This window comes from Rana temporaria, chromosome 4 (genome assembly GCF_905171775.1).
Source record: "Rana temporaria chromosome 4, aRanTem1.1, whole genome shotgun sequence".
Taxonomy (NCBI): domain Eukaryota; kingdom Metazoa; phylum Chordata; class Amphibia; order Anura; family Ranidae; genus Rana; species Rana temporaria.
Genome location: NC_053492.1, coordinates 199,263,504 through 199,284,388, shown reverse-complemented (window position 1 = coordinate 199,284,388; position 20,885 = coordinate 199,263,504). Strand labels below are relative to the sequence as shown.

Sequence of the window (20,885 nt, the reverse complement as noted above, 5' to 3'; positions counted from 1 at the left end):
TTGATTTTTACCTGGTGATCCGACCAGTAGCACATTTCCTGGCGTAGGGAAAAGAGTGATATTGGATGCGCTATACCATTTAGATGGACTTCGTTAACAAATTAAAGCCGAACTCCACTTCTTAAAGCGGAGGTCCACCCTAAACTGGAACTTCCGCTCATCTGATTCTTCCCCCCCCCCTCCGGTGCCACAATTAGCACCGTTCGGGGGGAGGGGGACAGGTATCCCACTTCCGGAAGTCCGGCGGCAGCCAGTGGCCCGTGATGTCACCACGGGGCTCTGTCCTCATCCTCCCCCAGCCGCGGGGCCAATAGGAGAGAGAGGAGTGGGGCCTCGCGCATGCGCAGTAGGGTTCCTGGCGTGAAGCCGAAAGATTGTTGTCTTTGCAGATTTTTTTTTCTTAAAGGGGTTGTAAAGACAAAAATATTTTCCTCTTAAATTAAAGTCTGACAGTTGCTGATAAAGTAAAAAGTAATGTTTTGCATTATAACTAGTTTGATACCTGTTGAAATCGAGCTGTTTTATTCACCTCCGTCACTCCTGAATCGTTATTCTCACTGACTTCCTGGTTTGCGGTGCGCATTCATTCTTGCTACATCACGGCCTAATGGGAACTACAGTTCCCATTAGGCTTAGCCTCCATGCCTGTGAGGGATAAGAGAGCATCTTCACACAGGGATGTAGTCATAGGGAGGGGGTGAGCACATTCTGCTTTCCACCATGCAAAACGGCTCAGATGCTGGTGGAAAGCAAGAAGAGGAGAGACAGGAAATGGCATTTTCAAACCTGGATTACTGTATTTTGGAGGTCAAAAGGAAAAACGAGGTAAGTGATATATAAATGCTCTAGCTCACAGCAATCAATTGATCTAATAAAAAAAACGAACCTTTAGTGTTCCTTTAATCTTTTGTGTATCAGTACTTCTTAGACCAAGAAGAAGAGAGTAGTCCCCTTAAAGTGTAATGCGGGCCATAGATGGTGCGATTTTGTTTCCTGCAACCAAAATCACTTGATTTCCCCATCAACACATAGTTGATGGGGGAATCCCTTCCACTGAGCTATCCACTGTGCACGTGCGTGTGCGTGGAGCTGTCCCGGCTTCTTCACATGCATGATTGTCACGTGGGCAGCTTGCTGTGGAGGAATTCAGAGCATGCACAGAACAGTTCTGATCGCCTGCAACAATGTTGCTTCTCTAAATAGGCAATTGGCAGGATCACCAGGTAATTACAAAAAAAAACACATGTAATCTGATGTTCCATTTTTACATCTTAAGATAAAATTTTACATTTCGGGTTTATTGTCAGTTTAAGAGTATAGTACAGGTACATTCACTGTATGGCTAGACTTTCCCTGGGGGGGGGGGGGGGGCTGTTAGATAATGTCTTTACAATTGTATATTTCTCAGACTGCTTTTATTTTTGAAACTCCTTGTTAAAAGGATATTTCTATGCTTTTTGTTCCCTTCCTTTCCTAAAATCTACTTTCTTTCTTTAACTCTGACGGCTGTCGCTAGGAGGTGACCGGGATATCACTATTATAATGGAGGATCCTGTGGCAGGTCCAGAATCTGTTACCAATGGTCAGCAGAAGCACTGGTGATATGGACACAACATTGACATAAGAGGCACACTCACTGACATAAATAGTGCTGACTAGTGCTTTAAAATGGCACTCTGTTTTACCCACTATTGTACTTGATTTGTAGTTTTAGTATTGAACAAATTGAATTCCTGAATTAACACATTGTAAGACACCGAAACAGAGTAAAGGCCCTTCTCCTAGGAGGCAGGTCATGGACTAAAAGACTTCCTTTGCCTTATCAAAACTGGAGCAGCTGTGCATGGCAGCCTTTTTCTCACTCGGTCCCACCCCGTCTCCATTCTCGTCTAGATAAAGCCTCATACACATAATCAGACTTGCAACTGACTTTTTTGCGGATTTTACACCGAATGAGCGTTGTCCGTGAACTTGGTATGCATACACACGACAGGACTTTTTCAGCCAACAAACACGAACATGTTTTTTCTGCTCTTTACGCCACCCTTTGGGCAACTTGTGCTATTGTTGTCTGATCTTTCACACTGGTTCTGAGCATGTGTGTTTGTACTTTGGACTTTAGTCCGATGGACTTGTGTACATACGATCAGATTAGCCGACATAGGATATTTGTTGCCGGGAAGTTTGTCTGTTCTCACAGAGAACATTTGTCTGATGAAAAAGCGAAAAAGTTTGCCCTCGGGCTTTCACATTGGATTGAAAGTAGAGGTGCCTGTAAAGCGCCTCAGTGTAAAAGTGGACTTAGGCCTCATTAAATTCTGCTCTTTTTGTAAGACTGCAGGGGTCTCAAACTGGTGGCCCTCTGAGAGCTTTTTCGAAACTACAAGAACCATAATGCCTCTGCCAAAGGGAGTCGTGAATGTAACTGTCAGCCTTGCAAGGCCACTTGTAGTGCCATCATCTATGGAAGTTGACCAGCCCTGGAGCTTCAGTAATACTCTACTTAAAGTGGAGGTTCATCCAAAAAATCTATTTTTAACATTAGATTGAGGCTAATTTTACAAAGCAGAATCGGGTGTTTTTTTTTTTTTAAATCAAAGCAGTACTTACCGTTTTAGAGATCGATCTTCTCCCGCCGCTTCCGGGTATGGGCTGCGGGACTGGGCGTTCCTATTTGATTGACAGCCTTCCAAAGGTCGCATACAGTGCGTCACGAGTTCCCGAAAGTAGCCGAACGTTGGTGCGCAGGCGCCGTATAGAGCCGCACCGACGTTCAGCTTCTTTCGGCAACTGGTGACGCGCTGTATGCGACCGTCGGAAGGCTGTCAATCAAATAGGAACGCCCAGTCCCGAAGATCATACCCGGAAGCCTCGGAGAACATCGATCTCTAAAACGGTAAGTACTGCATTCGTTTTTTTAAAAAAAACACCCGATTCTGCTTAGTAAAATGAGCCTCAATCTAATGTTAAAAAAAAAAATTCGGGTGAACTCCCGCTTTAAATAGACATATGTACTCCTTGTCCTTTCCTGGCTTTTAGACTTTTTGCACAACAGACTTTACCATCTAGGTATTCTAGAAACAAGTCCAGGATTTTCAATGCTTTGGGGGAATTACTATCCTGAGGTTCCTGCTTGAATGATGCCTGTTGTATGCAGGATCAGTATCCCTGGAGGAACATGATAAATATCCATTGGATGGCTGTTCAGATTAATTTCTTTATCTTTCATTCTCAAGGATCCCTGTTTGAGTAATGACACTTTTGCCTGCCAGCTACTCAGCGGTAACCCTTGGTCTAAGTAGTTAGGCCTTGCTACTAATGAACATTGTGGTTTGGTGAGGTTTGGCTAGTACATTGGGGTCATTGCCGTTCTGCTGCTGGAAAAAATAGGTACTCCTCTTGTCAGTTTATAGGGATGTTGGCTGAATGTCGTCATTTTCATGGCGGACTGCCTGCAAAACATCAAGAGTTCCACACATTGCAATACATAGTGAACTCCCAAGATGTCTTACTAGACCTTGGTAGCTCCATGAGGTTATCAGTATGATTCTGCAGCTCCACAGGATAACAGAATTGTCTGGCAGTTTTCTCTAATCTGCAAGCTCAATCTGCAGCAATTTGCATTCCTGGAATGCCTTGTACACACGACTGGTTTTCCCGTCGGAATAAACTCCGACGTTTTTTCAGATGGAATTCTGCTCAAGCTGTCTTGCATATACACGGTCACACCAAATTCCGACCAAGATTGTGGTGACGTACAACACTACGAAGAGCTGAGAAAAACGAAGTTTCTGAGGATGCATGGTTTTTAGTCCGTCGGAATTCCATACAGAACGGAAATTCCGATTTAGAAATTTTTTTCATCGGAAAAATTGAGAACATGTTCTCTCTATTTCCAACGGAAAAAGTCCGATGGGGCATTCACACGGACGGAATATCTGATGAAAAGCTTCCGTCAGCCTTTTTCCGTCGTAAATTCCGCTCGTGTGTACAAGGCGGAAGACTAGCACAATTTTATCCATGAGGTTAATCTATTTTGCATGTCCTGCAGCCTAGCAGGACTGTCTTCGAGATTCAATCTACAAGAATCTGTAGCTTTGTGTTGTATTCTGCTTTTTTGCTGGATTGTCTTCAAGGCTCTGCAGTTTTTGCCTGCCGATCTTTGGTAGGGTTTGCCTGCAAGGTTGTTCAGTGCTATACCCTTGTATTCAAGATATTGCAGCTTTCTGGGATGGGCTGCATGCTTTGGTCCTTGAGATGCTATAATTTCAAGGATTTATATACAAGGTTTCGCAGTTACCAGGGCTTCCTGCGAGTCACTGCGGTTCTTTTGAGTGTGATATGCCAATGAGAATGAAAGGGTAACTTTAGCCTTAAATTCTTTATTTATTTTATTATTTTCTCTAGGAACACACAGCACATCCCTCCCATTTATCTTTAAAATGATATTCTTTCATGGTACTCCTGGCTTGGTTATTGTTAAACATGAGGAGCAAGCATCAAGTCGGAGACTAGTTACAGGGCTGGTTATTGGTACTATGACTTTTAGGAGAGGGACTAGTACCTAACTGTCCTTGTTTATCTTCTATGTGCTTCACAATGTTCATTTCCCCCCAAAAAATTTTTTTAACTCATTTAGTCAAAAATACACTTTTAGCGGAACCCCATACACAAAACGATCTGGCATGTTTATTACAGATATCGCCTTTTGGAGTAGGTTACCTTTTTGACATATAACAGTTTACTTTACTTACCACTTGGCCTTTAGGAGAAAGATCAAAACCCATCTCTTCTGAGCTCAAAGGAGAAATGGTCAAACAAGCGCCCAGAGGCGATTCAGTTCGCATTTGCAGCGCTATATACGTTTTTCACTCGCTCACTTATTTAATTTTTTAATAGTAAAATGTGCATAACTGCCTCAGCACGCAGTAGTTGTTCCTGTATATCCCAGTGCTTTTGCTTGTTAGGTGACCTATATTTGTATGCTGCATGTATGACTATACCCAAACCATTGTGTTTTTTTTTTTTTATACCACTACAATTATCCATTTTACTTTACTTTCAGTTAAGATTTATGTATATTCTTTTCTAAGTTGGCGGATTGTAAGCCTTTGGATATGTTTCTTCACGCAATATAACAAATTGTGTTTTTTTTTTTTTTTTTGGATTGTTTTGTCATTTTATTCATTTTGGTAGCATGCTTTTATATATACATCTGTATATTGTTCTGTTTTCGCCTTTGTAACGGAAAGAAAATGCAACATACTGCTTTTATCCTAACTTCTTTCTTTTGGGTATTTGTAGAATCCCATGCTGAACTGTTCAGAAGAGGCAATGTTCCCTGTAATGGAAAAACCAATGGCACTGACTCGCTTTACATAGATTATGGTGCGTGGTGACTAGAGTCATATAAAGTAGTAAATGTCCTAAAATGTTTTTATGTGACAGTCTGGCTAGCACCTCTGCTTTTATCCCGCAGGGATGTATGAGCTAGCTTTCCTACTTACAGGTGGTAAGAACTTTATATCTTCCATTTATACAATATACTCTATCTGTAACACTGTGTGGGGCTTAGTTGGAATTCACAGCAAGCAGTAAAAAAATCTATGACATAGATAATAAAAATATAACATTCAAACAAATGCCCTTCTGAATCTTCAGCTCGTTTTTTACCTTTTTTATGAGTGCTGATTCACACCATGTGATTTTAAGGAAATTTCGGCATTTCTTTTTTTACTTGGGCTTAGTCGTACATTTGTGTCAGTGGGATTGTGAAGCATTGCAGTGCAACCTTAACACATTTTGCATACTGCAACTTCCCATTCTAGTCACTGGAACTGAAGGCTTCAAATAGCAAGCCAGTGCATCTAAAAAGCATGTTAAATCTCATATCCTATGTTGTAAATTTTAAATCTGGTGTGAATGAACGCTAAATTTGCGCTCTGCATTCATTCGTTTTCTTTAGCGTTCATGTTTAGCTTTAGCCTGTTCTTATTAAGCAGCATATGTTTTTGAAGGGAAGGGCCTTTGTTTTTTGCCTCATCTGCTTTTAGGTTACTTGGTCTCATTTTTGTTTTCTTATTCTTCTGGTATGCCTAAAATCTATCAAATTTTCTGTGGTTTGTTACTTGGGCATAGTTGTATAGCACTTTCAGTTCTAACCCTGTGTATAGGGCCTTTGAACTAGGTCACCTGAGCTTGGAAGTTCTAGTCAAAAACTAGCTAGGTGGCAATTTCCAAAGATGATGGTATGTGCCTTCAAATTACTTCAAAGGGTTTCCACTGATTAAGGTCTGGGCAGCCTTAGGCCTCATTCACACGAGGCGGACTCCGTTGCTACGGAGTCTGCCAGCTCAGCGGGAGATCAGTCCGCAGATCTCCGCTAAAGCCGACGGATGACAAGCTCCTCTCTGCTCACTGAGCGGGGAGGGGCTTGTCGGGCACAGCTGTCTCATAGGGAGCGATCTGATGAAAACGGTCCGTTTTCATCAGATCTTACCCGATCCGATCCCCAATGGACGGATGGGGACGTGCCCCCAAACGTCTGTTTTTAGCGGATCGGATAGGGTCGGATGTCAGTGGACATGTCTCCGCTGACATCCGACGCTCCATAGGGATGCATGGAGCGGCCGTTCAGGTCCGCCGTCAAAACTGACAGGCGGACCCGAACGGTCCGTCCGTGTGAATGAGGCCTTAAAAGTATCTCTACTAACCTTCCCCTTATCAAAAATGAAATTGATGGAAGGGATTTCAGCACTGTGAGCAGGCCAGGCTCTACTGCATTGCACAGTAGGTGGATTCAGGCAATAGGTGACTTGGAAAAAAGAGAAAGTATAGGCACCACACATTGGTATTTTGTTGAGGGACATTCCAGTGAGCAGACCGGAGGCATGGAGGTGACCCAGAAAGCTTCAAAGATGAAGATGTTTAATAGAGGTGTCCCCCCCCCACTGTCTATTCAGTTTGCAAATTGGGCTTTAAATTGTAGTCCATCCTGATAGATTTTTGTCGGGACAGATAACTGCCCAGATCCGGAAACTTTTTTTTTTCAGAGAGACTGAGTAAGAGTTACAAACTCAGTCAGAATTTTAAACCATTTAATCAATGTTTCCATTTGATGAGGGACAAGATGTATGGAAGGAGATTTAGCCACAACAGCATCCCCAGTAAGGACACCATAGAGGTAAGTATTATCTGTTAGACGCTGAAATAAAGAAGCTTTATGGACCTCTTTAACCACCAGGCTGATTCTGGCACTTCGCTCCTTCATGTAAAAATCTAAAAATTTTTGCTAGAAAATTAATCAGAACCCCCAAACACTATATATTTTAGCAGGCACCCTAGGGAATTATATGGCGATCATTGCAACTTTTTTTCTCGCACGGTATTTGCGCAATCATTTTTTAAACGCCTTTTTTGGGAAAAAAAATGGTTTCATGAATTAAAAAATAACAAAACAGTATAGTTAGCCCAATTTTTTGGGATAATGTGAAAGATGATGTTACGCAGAGTAAATAGATACTTAACATGTCACGCTATAAAATTGAACACACTCATGGAATGGCGCCAAACTTCGGTACTTAAAAATCTCCACAGGCGACGCTTTAATTTTTTTTACAGGTTACTATTTTCGAGTTACAGAGGTGGCCTAGTGCTAGAATTGTTGCTCACGCTCTAACGCATGTGGCGATACCTCACATGTGGGGTTTGAACGGCGTTTACATATGTGTGCAGGACTTGCATGCGTGTACGCTTCTCAGCGCGAGCTACACGGGGACAGGGGCGTTTTAAAAAAAAAATTGTATTTTTACTTAATTTTTTTTATTTTTACACTTTTATTTTTACATTTTTTTTTTTATTTTTTTTTATCACTTTTATTCTTATTACAAGGAATGTAAACATCCCGTGTAATAGGAATCACTGTGACAGGTCCTCTTTATGGAGAGATGTGGGGTCAATAAGACCCCACATCTCTCCTCTAGGCTTGAAAGCATGAGGTTGTGAAAAAAAATTACCGATCTAATGCCGACAGACGCGATTGCGGCTTTGTTTACTTCCGGGTATCCGTGCGTGACGTCACAACGTCGCACCCGGGCCTCCGATGGTCATAGTAATAACTGGTGACCATCTGGTCGCGAGCCAGCGCCGGCCGGTTCGTTCTCTGGGCCCCCGATGGCACGGGAGACCCGGAGAAGCACCGGTTGGCGCTGTGAGGGGGGGGGGGGGATGTGCCTAAAAGAATGATTAAGCGGTGGAACTGCTGCTATGATCGTTCTTATCGTGCAGAGAATCTTCTGCCGGCGATATCTGAATGATGCCTGTAGCCTCAGGCATCATTCAGATATTACTGCACAAAGTCGAGGACGTCATATGACGTCCACCCGAGGACAAGTGGTTAAAGTGGAACTTTAGTCAGAAAATTTTAGTTGCTAGATCACATCAGGCTGGCCCCTTTTGCAGGTATGCAAAATATTTATTTAAAAATATAAAAATTAGTGCCTATGCTGTTTAAAATCCCATAATATACATTCTCATCCTGCTCTGCACATGCTCGGTTGCTCTATTTTTAGGCACTGCTGAATTTGTAGAGGCCAATTTTCTGACAGCCTAAAAAAATTACTGCTGCTCAGGGGCTCTGGGCTTTAGCAAAATGGCAGCCTCCAGCAAGAAGAAACTGGAGCAATGCTAGAGGTAATTTACAGTACACACTGATTTTGGTGGCATAATTATTATGGGATGTATGTTTCTTGCCATCTGCATCCAGGGACGGTTATCTATCCCTAACCACAGTTGAAACGCAAAGTACATGGAGAAATGCAGATACATAATTTCAGATGTGAATGGCCTCTGTTCTTTTCAGCCAGTCTATCAGTTGCGGCTGATAGGGACACCTGGGATCCTGGCCACAGGTAGACTTGCTGCCTCATGATAATTTAGGACATGGGAAGGAGTCATAATAAGATAAAGAAACCCAATGCAGGTAAAAGAGGGACTGCCAAATGTAATGGTTTCCTTTTGAGAACTTGGGAAATTGTTGTTGTTTGGGGGCTATGGGGGGTGGGAAATCTTTAATGACATGCTAAAAATTTGATAAAAGCCCTGTTTAAAAAAGTTTTTTAAAAATCTTTCCTTGCAGACAGCACCCAATACTTGAATTGCACAGAAGGGATATTTCGAAGGCCATCAGAGGGACAGTCATTAATCAGTTACCTTTCTGAGCAGGATTTTGGCAGCTGTGCCGACTTGGAAAAGGTATTAAAGCCCCAAGGCACATTTCTGAATTTGAGGTAAAACTTTGGTAATGTCTTTGATATCTTGTAATAAAAAAAATAGTCACAAGTTTTTGTTTCTCTGTCATCTCTGTATAGGAAAATGCTCATTTTAGCATTTCAGAGTCTCTCATTGCGGCTATTGAACTCATGAAGTGTAACATGATGAGCCGTCGGCTTCAGGAAGAGGAAGAAGACAGCGATCGTGAAATCCGGGAGTTGAAACAGAAAATTCGTCTAAGGCGGCAACAGATCCGTACTCAGAAAAGGACGAGCAATGACGACCAATCCAGCAGTAAGACACCCACTTTAAAATCTGCTAAAATAGTGAACATGGCATGTGCTGCAGTCCTTCTGGATTGCTGCACTTTTTAATGAAAAAACAACACAAAGTGCACTAGAACTGATTTTAAGAAAACTAAAATAAAAAAGCTAAGTCCAGGGCTCGACAAATCCCAGTCGCCATGGCGATTATAAATGGCGTCCTGGCGACTTGGCTTGGAAGGTGGGCAAAAAAACTAAAACATTTTTGTTCCATCGGACCGGCGCTTCACAGCCTCGCCTAAGACAGGATGTTTTAGGTGAGGCCGCGGCTTCGGCCTAGTCCGCTGAGCGCCTTTTTCCCAGGATCGCGGCGGACTAGGCCCCCACCTCCCCTGCCGCTCGATCGCGGGGGGCCAGTGATGTCCGGTAATTGAGGCCGCAGCCTTGTGAAGTCCCCAGCTTTTCCTTGTGTGAGCTGGCACCATCTGGTGGTGGCCGTTGGTATTACAAGTTAAGCATTACAAGTTAAACAGCAATTCTAATGTAATTTTTCACTGCCATCTTCTTCCCTCTATTTAGAACCCCCAAACATTGGGCCAGATTCAGGTAGCTGCGGCGCAGCGTAAAGTAACCCGTTTACGTTACACCGCCGCAAGTTTTCAGATTTAGTGCCCGATCCACATAGCACTTACCTGGAAATTTGCGGCGGTGTATCGCAAACACGTCCGGCGCAAGGCGGCCCAATTCAAATGGGGCGGGTACCATTTAAATTAGGCGCGCTCCCGCGCCGGACGTACTGCGCATGCTCCTGTTGCTAATTTCCCAACGTGCTTTGCGCGAAATTACGACGCGCCGATGTTTTGAGAATCGCGACGTGATTAACGCACTTACGCCGGGAAAAAGAAAAAATTCAAAAAAAATTCAAAAGCGACGCGGGAAAGATGGGCATACTTTAACATGGTGGAGTACTTTTACACCATATTAAAGGTGCCCTATCTAACACTTGCGACGATGTAACGACGGGAAAAACCTTCGTGGATCGCCGTAACTCCTAATTTGCATACCCGACGCTGGTTTACGACGCAAACTCCCCCCAGCGGCGGCCGCGGTATTGCATCCTAAGATCCGACAGTGTAAGTCCATTACACCTGTCGGATCTAAGGGATATCTATGCGTAACTGATTCTATGAATCAGTCGCATAGATACTCTTGAGAGATACGACGGAGTATCTGAGATACTCCGTCGTATCTCTTTTGTGAATCTGGCCCATTATATATATATTTTTTTATCCCAACACCCTAGAGAATAAAATGGCGATCGTTGCAATACTTTCTGTCACGCCGTATTTGCGCAGCGGTCTTAAAAGCACACTTTTTTTGGAAAAAATGACACTTTTTTAAATGAAAAAATAAGACCACAGTAAAGTTATCCCCAGTTTTTTTAAATATTATGAAAGATAATGTTGCGCCGAGTAAATTCATACCCAACATGTCACGCTTCAAAATTGCGTCCGCTCGTGGAATGCAGACAAACTTTTACCCTTTAAAATCTTTATAGGCGACGTTTAAAAAATTCTACAAGTTGCATGTTTTGAGTTACAGAGGAGATCTAGAGCTAGAATTATTGCTCTCGCTCTACCAATCGCGGCGATACCTCACATGTGTGGTTTGAACACCGTTTACATATGCGGGTGCTGCTCACGTATGTGTTCTCTTCTGCGCGCAAGCTCGTCGGGACGGGGTGCGTTTTCTGGCTCCTAACTTTTTTAGCTGGCTCCTAGATTCCAAGCAAATTTGTCAAACCCTGGCTAAGTCCATACCAACCCATCAACATTTGATTATTGTCTAGCCTGCTGCAATCAGACTAGATACTGCAGGCAAAGCACTCTTTATGATTTTTTTTTCAGGCTTTATAAATGTGAGCTTCCTGTATCCTGATTGCGAAATATTGTTATAAACATCAAATGTTTACCTTCTCTGTCATTTTAAAGGGTTAGTTCATAAAAAAATTAAAAGGCAAACTAACACCCTGCACCTTCCTCATTCCGCCTGGCTTCTGCTGCACGTACCTCCATGAGTGATACAGTCTCACTGTCCTCGTAGCCCAGTGCACTGGGGTGGGTGGGTTTGAAATTTTTTTTTTTTTCCCCTCTTGCTTCTCTGAGGATGACGGGACAGATCAGAGCAGTTCCGATTGGTCAGCACTGGCATGTGATCGCACTAACTAAACCGAACTGCTCTGATCCTGTGCATGAGCAGTGGCTAGCCAGCTGCCAATCATCAGACAATGACAGCCGGCTACCAAATCCAAAATGGCGGAGTGAGAACCTAACAAGAAGTTAAGAATTGAGACAAGTAAGACAAAGTAAAGTTTCTATTTTTGGAAGGAAAAGATTCAGGTCTAAAATCACCGTTGTCTAGGATAGCTTTAATAAAACTTAATGTAATGAAAACAGCAGAGGGAAACCGACAACAGCGAACGTGTTCATAGTTATGAATAAGTGCTGGGTAAGCCCAAAATGCATTAGCTGTTCTCTGTTTCCCTCTGCTGTGTTTGTGGCATTGTGCTTTTATTGACGATATTCATGCACGAGCAATGCTTTCCTTTATGGGTTGAAGTTCATCTTTATGCATATGACTAGAGGTCGACCAATATGGGTTTTTCTCTGGCCGATGCCGATATTTAGAAATCGGGGCGGCCGATATGTGAGGCCGATTTTTGCGGCCGATATTTTGGATTGGGATGCATTGTGGAGGGGGGGGGGGGGGGTGGATGGTGCTGGGCATGGGTGGGGGATGCGTTGTGGAGGGGGATGGATGGATGGAGCTGGCCATGGGTGGGAGATGGATGGATGAATGGAGCTGGTCATTGGTGGGGGATGGATGGAGCTGGGCATGGGTGGGGGATGTGTTGTGGAGGGGGATGGATGGTGCTGGCGGATGCATTGTGGAGGGCGATGGATAGATGGTGCTGGCCGTGGGTGTGGGATGCGTTGTGGAAGGGGATGGATGGTGCTGAGTGTGGGATGGATGGATGGTGCTGGCCGTGGGTTGGGGATGCATTGTGGAGGGGGGATGGATGGATAGAGCTGGCCATGGGTGGGGGATGCATTGTGGCGGGGGACGAAGATGATTGAGTTGCATTGTGAAAATGGATGAGGATGAGAGTTACATTGTGAAGATGCTCGTATACACCCAGAGTCATCCTCATCCATTTTCACAATGCAACTCAATGCCAGCTTGTCAGTCTTAGCCAGCTGTCCCATCAAAGGAGATTAAATTCTACAGGGGGCACAGTTGGCAATTCAGTATAAAGATAATTTCAGGTAAAAGTGTGGCAGGCACCAAGGTATTGCACTAAAGCTATGTCTGGGCAAAGAAGAAACCATATATTTTGTACATTTCTGCAATACATGCACATTTCATTATCTTTTTTTTTTTTCAATGTAAAGTACAGAAAAAATATCTGTTGATCCTTCCAGTGAGCCCATTACATTATGAGTACTCTGCCCTCGCTGTGCTGAAATCAGCTTTTCCTAAATTCTCCTCTTCTCAACTACATAACATCTCCCCTTATGTTTCTGGAGATAAGCAGAGGGGGGAGGTTTTTGGATGCCTCAAAGAAGAATGTTGCAGACAGAAGCTGTTTGTGCCAGTTCTCTTAGAAGAACACAGGGACTGGGACACATCAAGGGCTTTTGGCCAGTGGACGAGTTTCAGCTAACACATTACTTGTTTTACTTACCCTCCATCCATGCAGGAAGGAAGAGGAGGTAGTGCTGGCCACGATCACCTGCTGAGGAGGGGGGGGGGAGTTACTAGTCACAGGCGGGCTGTGGCAGCGACGGCTCAGGCTAGTGACATGTTTGCTGATGCTTTCCTCCTCTGCTGTAGCCTGCCGAGGTAGGGGGGTGGGGCTGGGCGGTGCTACTGAAACTTGTTTCTCTTCTCCTCTATAGGGGCCGGCACAGGCTATCAGCGGCGCGGGTGAATGATTTCTCGTGCTGCTGTAGGTGGAGCGGGGCACTGGTCAGCAGCCGAAAATCGGCCTAATTTTCACAATAACCGGCCGATGCCGATATCTTAAAAACGGCCAAATATCGGCCGATATATCGGTCGGCCTCTACATATGACTATGAAAAGTTTCCCTGAATATGCTATTAAAATGTGTGCACGTTCTTCTGGATTGCAGTCGCCCTGTATTAATGGGGATATTTTTTCTCTGCTTTGTCTCACAGGTGTTGGTGTAACAGATAGCAGTTCACAGATAAGTTCCCATGACTCGGCTCATCTGTCTGATTCTGGTTCTGTAGGTGAAGTGGATCAATATGAAATCAAAGGTACATCATATTATATCGATTTAAAAAATTGATTTGATTTTAAAATAAGATTTCTAAAAAGTGGCGTTAAACTGAAAAGGTAGGCACATTCCAGATTTAACTGCTCTATTGGAATCTAGAAAAGCGCTTCAGAAGGTGTTGTACTTTTGTTGTTTAATTAAAATGGTTCTAAAGGCATTTAGGTAAAAAAAAAACTTCTACTGTCTGCCCCACCTCACTGAGTCCTTTCTCTATCCAGTGCTGCAGCGCCGCTCTCCTCACCTTCCTGCATTCACAGGCTACACTGAGAGCAGCCATTGGCTCTTGCTGCTTTCAGTCTAATCAATTTTTTTGAGGTGAGCGCAGGTGCGTGGCCAAGCCTTGCTGTGTGTGTCTATGGATGCATACAGGCCAACTCGGGAGTGCGCCCACACAGGTGCCCCCTTAGTAGACAAGGAGGCACGGACAGTGCCACCATGGGACTCCCAGAAGAGGTACTGCTCTGTGCAATACGGTTGCACAGGGCAGGTACGATTTTAACAAACTTTTTTTCTTTCCATTTAAAAAAAAATATATTTTCTTCCCACCGCTTTAACTTAAATGCTTTCTCCATCAATCAAGAATTGTTTCCTCTAGAACTTGGTGTGGTCAGTGCTCGGGTGGCATGAAGTAGAGGCCTAGACTTCACTTGTTGTATAAAAACAAATATCCTCTATTGCTACCAGAAATAAAAAGATGGCAAGGGTCAAATAAAATATTAAATGCTGAGAATATTGCTGTTGCCTGGAAAAATATGGAAAAAACACAGATTAGATTATATTTACAATTGAAAGACTTGGATTTTTTTCTTATCAGGATTGAGGGGAGCTTTAATTCTGCTAATTTAGTTTTCTGGTGTAGGAAGAAACTTAAATAACTTGTAATTAAAATCTAAACTTTCGCTGTTGACATGCTGTAACTCATTGCTGTATTATGCAGATAATGATGGTCGTAACCTGATTGTAGTGTATAGAAATGGACTCTCTGTCTCAATGGCTTCGCTTTTCTCAGGTAGTATAAAGATTATTGCTAAGAAGGGGCTGAGAGGGCCACAGCGGGTGTGTCACCTTGCTGTATTACCTCTACACTTTGCACTGGTTGTGGATTTTCTTCTCACACTTTTATAGTACCTATTCTAAGTTTCCTGCCTAACACGCTTGACACCTTGCATGTGGGGGGGGAATCCAGCGTTGCATGTTTCAGGTGATGGACCTTTACATCAAAAAGTAGCTCCCCTGTCGAGTAAGAATTGTGGTATTTGAGTTTTTTAGAAATTCCAAAAAATTTGGGGCCCCCAATCCATTTTATTTCTTACAATCTTTGTGGGGTAGGTAAAAGGGGTTGCCACCTCGTCCCTTTAGGCTAGGTTCACACTGCTGCAAATTCGAAATCGCGGTAAAAATCACGATTTTACGGCTGCGTTTTTGCCACGATTCGCATTTCAGGCAATGGCAGTCTATAGAGCTGAATTTGCATCGCACACGGATCAAACTCGCACAGGACCCTTTTTTTCCCGCAGCTTATACTCACAACACATTGATGTGAGCGGCACTAATGTTAAACTATGTAATTTAAATGACTTGCGAATTTGAGAAATGGCAACGGCTCAAATTCGCAGCAGTGTGAACCTAGCCTTAAACCTGAACACACATGAATCACAAAGATTCTGAGGCTCATCTTATGCAAATAAGGCTCCAAGTGAGTTGACTTACCTCCTTAATCAGCCACAGAAACTATGTAATTAATTTGTGTTTGGTTTTAAAGGGATGAGGTGGCTACTCTAGTAGGTAGACAGATCCACAGGAGTGCTGGATAAAACAAATGTCAACGTGTTAGCCCACCTTTGCACATATTGTCTTATGTAATATGTCCAAATCAAATAAAATGTCATGTGTCTTGGGATTTTGTAAGCCCTAAATATTTGTTTCTTTGTGATTACTGTGGCAAGGCAAGATATTGTATACTATAAACACGTAATATATTTGTAGAACTACAAAGATGACGCCATTAACCCAATATTTTACCAACTGCCCCATTGACAGCTTGTTATCGTTGCAGATGTTCATTTTATTTGAATGGATGGGGCAGTTTATGTTTAGAATGATGTAAGGATGCAGCAAAGTGCAGTTTGTATGACCAGTATGTTGCTCTTACTGTTCATACTACTGCTCTAGCTCTGTTTGAATTTTAGAGAATTCTCCAGTTTAAAGGTGTTGTAATGTCAGAAGTTTTTTTTTTATCTTGATGCATTAGGATAAAAAGCCTTCTGTGTGCAGCAGCAGTTCCCCAGCACCCCCAATACATAACTGAGCCCCCTCTCTATCCAGCAATGTTGTAATATTGTCTCGGCTGCCTGGGACTCTCCTCCTAATTGGCTGAAACGGCAGCGTGTTGCCACTGTCTTCCGCTGCTGTCAGAGTCAGTCAGCCAATGAGGAGAGAAAGGGGGAAGGGGTGGACCGCAGCACCATGTCTGAATGGATACACAAAGCATTCCCCCATAGCAAGCTCGTCAGGAGAGCCAAATAGCAACCCGAGAAGCGGAGGAACCTGGCTACTCTGTGCAAATCCACTGCACAGAGCAGGTAAGTATAACATGTTTCTCATTTTTTATTTTGTTAAAAATGAATACTTTACAATCACTTTTAAGTCTATGAGATCAGAACACAATCCTTGGTTAAATGGCAATAGTGTATGCAGCAGGTAAGTAATCACCAAACGAAATACACAGTGCTGGGTCTTCACTTTGGCTAGGTTTCCTGTACAAGTCTTCATAGTCCCATGAGATATAAATGGTGTAGATATCTAAGGTAAAAAATCTTATTCATTTGGAACCAAAAATGTGAAACATCATCAGTGATGAACATCTAATAATATTCCAGAGTAGCGCAAATGAAAAATTAATAACATAAAAATAAATATCAGTAAATAAGTCCTTCAACCAAATGTCCATAAAGTGCCAGAAAAGTGCGTAGTCTCTTCTCAATAAAAATATAAGTCCATCGCCAAAGTGAATGTGCAGGTCCCACTCCCTTCAGAATATCACTCTCCGGACCAAATTGCCATTCATTCTCATGACTGGCAATAGCGCTTAATGATAAGATTCCAACTCCTTTATCCAACTCTCATGCCATTCAATATATTAAAGCGGATGTGCCATGGGAAAAAAATATTAAAAGCCAGCAGCTACAAATACTGCAGCTGCTGACTTTTAATATTAGGACACTTACCTGTCCTGGAGTCCAGCGGCGTCCGCAGCAGAGGACGAGCGATCGCTCGTCTCTCTGCTGCTCCCCCCGCCATCCACGCTGAGGGAACCAGGAAGTGAAGCGCTGTGGCTTCACTGCCCGGTTCCCTACGGCGCGAGTCGCGCCCGCCGATTGTCTCCCGCTGTGTGCTGGGAGCCGAGTGTTCCCAGCACACAACGGGGGGGCGACGGGATGTGACGGAATGCCCGTCTTTTGCCCGTGAATGCCGGCCCGGAAGTGGGTGCAAATACCTGTCTTTAGACCGGTATCTGCACCCCCCTCCCCCCTGAAAGGTGTCAAATGTGACACTGGAGGGGGGGAGGGTTCCGATCAGCGGGACTCCACTTTAGGGTGGAGAACCGCTTTAAGAAAGAGAAACGCATCCAATAGTGTAATACCGCAAATAACATCCTTTTTATAAAAAATAAAAAAAAAACACATTTAAAACCATAGTACTATAGATCAAAATGTTCATAGCGATCTCAACACCTACATCACTTCTGCTTCTTGTCTTGACGTCACATCCGGTTGCTGGGGCGTGGTTACATTTTGAAGAAGCAGCAGTGAATAGTGTTGTACACATTGGTTTTAATATTATGTGAATTTTTCCATTAATTTATATTCATTTATAGTGTGTGTGTGTGTGTGTTTTTGTTTGTTTTGTTTTTTTTGGACATTTGGACAAAGTATAATTTTATAGACTGGCTGTCCACCCAAGAGCCATGACTCAAATGCTACCATTGAAGGTTTTTCAGACTTCAATGGCATACACTATATACACTATAGCATACACCTTTATGTGAGGATCATCTCCCAGACGTTGGGATTCTCCAATAATGAAAGTGTTTCTTTGGTGTATCATATAGTATTGGTGTCATTATAAGACAAGGATGTCAAGGAGATGTATGAACTGATCTAAAATATATATGGCACTGCATTTATTCTGCCGTTTTTGTGTGTCCCTAGATAGCCAGCATGCATTTTACTATAAACTATTTTCTACGGACCTGAATTGTCTAATTATCACTGTACGTCTTATGTATTTACAATGTGCTTTTCTTTTTTGTTTTTTTTAGATGCAGACATTAAAAAGTCCACAAGTTTTCAGCCTGTGCTAAATCCAGAATCCATGTGCGTTTGTGTAACAACATTTCTATTTTCTTTGGTACCCTGAAACGTATCAAGCTGAACTCCAGGCAAACTACATAAAAAAATTGTAATACGTATATGAGAATTGGCCACTACAAGGGGCTACAGCACCCTTTTGAGGTCATCCATATACTGTTGCCTCTTTTAACTCTGAACTCCAGGCCAATATAAGGCACAGATGAGAGCAACTCTGGAATCGCTGCTACAATAATAAATTAATTTTATTTAATGCAAGCAATGTAAGCACTTGAATTAGACTTGGTATCAGCTTTTTGCTGCCCACTGTACAGCAGAGCTCACACTGGGCAAGCGGAAAGCAACACAACAAGCCAGGCAGTTGAGCTGCAGGGCAAGGAGCACATGGATGTGAACAGAGATATGAGTTGATCAGTGTGCTTCTTTTATTTTTACTGTCCAGTCACGGTGTGGGGAGAAAAAATAAAGTGTAAATGCAGCAAAAAAGGTCAGGTACCTTACTCTGCCAAGGAGGAGTGTGCTCTTTGCCTGGGCTGTATAAATATCATGACTGGATGGACAAAATACTAATTCTTTGCTAAAACAGCTCTCATATAGGTATTTATTTTATCTGTGTTTTAACTTTGTTTGCAGTTCAGCTCAAAGCCTGAGTTTTAATGCACAAACAAAAAAATCAGCACAAGGACTTTACTTACAGTCAGTAAGTATCCCTTTTGCTGCTGGCTCCTCTATTAGTTGAAATCCTCTATTGATTTCCCTACTACACCTACCGCCGTAATCTTCCTGTAACGCATGGGTTAATGGAGCCGGTAGGCACTCATTAAGTGTGCATGACTATGTTTACCCAGCTCCTCCATTCATAGAAGCTGTGCGATCACTTTAATAAATAAAATGGAATCTATGAATAAAGGGGGCAGACCTTGTATTCATCTGCTGTTCTCCATTCAGAGATCGCTTTACATTCACAGAAGTAGTACAGCCTCTATACATGGAAAAGGTGGACAGTCGCTCACTCTTGATGAGAGCAAGTTGCAGCTCCCATATATTAAAACTTGGGTTTTAAAAGATCTCTACTGTGAAAAGCACTAGAGCCATGACTGACTCAGAGTGCAACCCCTCTATTCTAGTGGGATTACAGGAGGCTAATATCAAGACATATTTAAATGTTAATACTAGTTATATGTATAGATACCTACAATTATTTTCTTATAAACATGTATTTTTATAGATCTGCATGTAGTTTTTTTCTTCTAGGGAATTTTTTATATATATTAGGGTTGTCCCGATACCACTTTTTTAGGACTGAGTACGAGTACCGATACTTTTTTTCAAGTACTCGCCGATACCGAATACCGATACTTTTTTTTAAAATGTGTCCCCAAATGCAGCCATGTCCCCCCACAAATGCAGCCATGCCCCCCCCCCCCCCCACAGATGCAGCCATGTCCCGCCAATATGCAGCCATGTCCCACCCCCCCCATATCCAGCCATGTCTCCCCCATATATGCAGCCATGTCCCCCTTACCTACATGCTGCCACGGCGCCGCTTGGTTAATATGGGCGGTGAACATTACAGCTTTCATTTGAATAGCTGTAGTGTTTCGCGCCACGCTGCGTATAGACTCTTCGCCTTGCTCTGGATTGGACAGTTGTGTGTGTGTGTGTGTATATTTTTTTATTCTCTATCAACTGGATGTAAATATTCTTATAAAAATGTGTTTGTTTAGTTTTTTTTTTTTGTTTGTACGTACGTACGTACGTACGTACGTACGTACGTACGTACGTACGTACGTACGTACGTACGTACGTACGTACGTACGTACGCAGGCTTTACGTCAGGGGTGCCCAACCAGTGGTCTGAGGGCCACATGTGGCCTGCGGGGCCCTCTAATGTGGCCCGGGACCTCCTGCTCTGGGGTCTCAGGTCGGTAAGCCCAGAGGAGGTTGCTGACCTGCCATTCTAGAGCATCAGTGTTGTAAATGACGCCAGCGATAGAGAAAGTAATCGGCTGCAGAGCAGAGCTGCATAAACCAATGCTTCCTTCATAGAACCAGCTCCTATCATAGGCGGAGTGATACCAAATGCACTCTGCCTGAGATAGCAACAGCCAGCGATACCCAATGCATAGTGAGAACAGAATTGGTTTTATTTATTTTTACAAATTTAGATCTGATGCCCCCATCTGATGCTCCTCTGGACTACTGTCATACCAATGTCATTATCCTTGCAGATCTCACTCCTTCCTTCACTCAAACTCTGCTGAAGCTGTGGCCATGGGTCTCCTGAAACAGTTTGAGGGTATGCAGTTACCGGCTGCATCGGAGCTTGAATGGCTGGTTCCAGAACACGATGCTCCTCAGAAGGTGAGCAGTAGTCTACATATATTGCTGTGTTAATGTGTGGAGCACTGATTTAGCCCCTGCCTTTCGGTTAATGCTGAGATTTGTACATTATAAGATTCTTGAACACCAGCTTATGTCTGTTGCTAATGACTGCATAACTCAAAGTGTTCTATAAAGCAAACTATGACCATCGGTGACATGTTATGTAAAGCTCTTTATATAAATGCTTTTTCATACATTCCTTCTATCAGACAATTCTACCCTAAAGTGATTGTAAAC

General features: G+C 43.1%; 1 protein-coding gene across 8 annotated transcripts in view; it reads left to right on the top strand.

Moving 5' to 3' along the window:
- The window catches only part of RUBCN (rubicon autophagy regulator), a 62,092-nt gene that overhangs the window by 27,040 nt on the left and 14,167 nt on the right, over positions 1–20,885 (top strand). For 3 of the 8 annotated variants that reach the window (XM_040349668.1, XM_040349669.1, XM_040349667.1), the window contains exons 8-15: positions 1,517–1,561; positions 5,305–5,388; positions 9,137–9,252; positions 9,369–9,564; positions 13,772–13,873; positions 14,831–14,902; positions 18,215–18,269; positions 20,495–20,627. In XM_040349668.1, coding sequence (XP_040205602.1) covers positions 1,517–1,561; positions 5,305–5,388; positions 9,137–9,252; positions 9,369–9,564; positions 13,772–13,873; positions 14,831–14,902; positions 18,215–18,269; positions 20,495–20,627 — 803 coding nt within the window. The remainder of the gene's footprint in view (positions 1–1,516; positions 1,562–5,304; positions 5,389–9,136; positions 9,253–9,368; positions 9,565–13,771; positions 13,874–14,830; positions 14,903–18,214; positions 18,270–20,494; positions 20,628–20,885) is intronic. The other 5 variants (XM_040349674.1, XM_040349671.1, XM_040349675.1 and 2 more) reach the window with 3 other exon arrangements.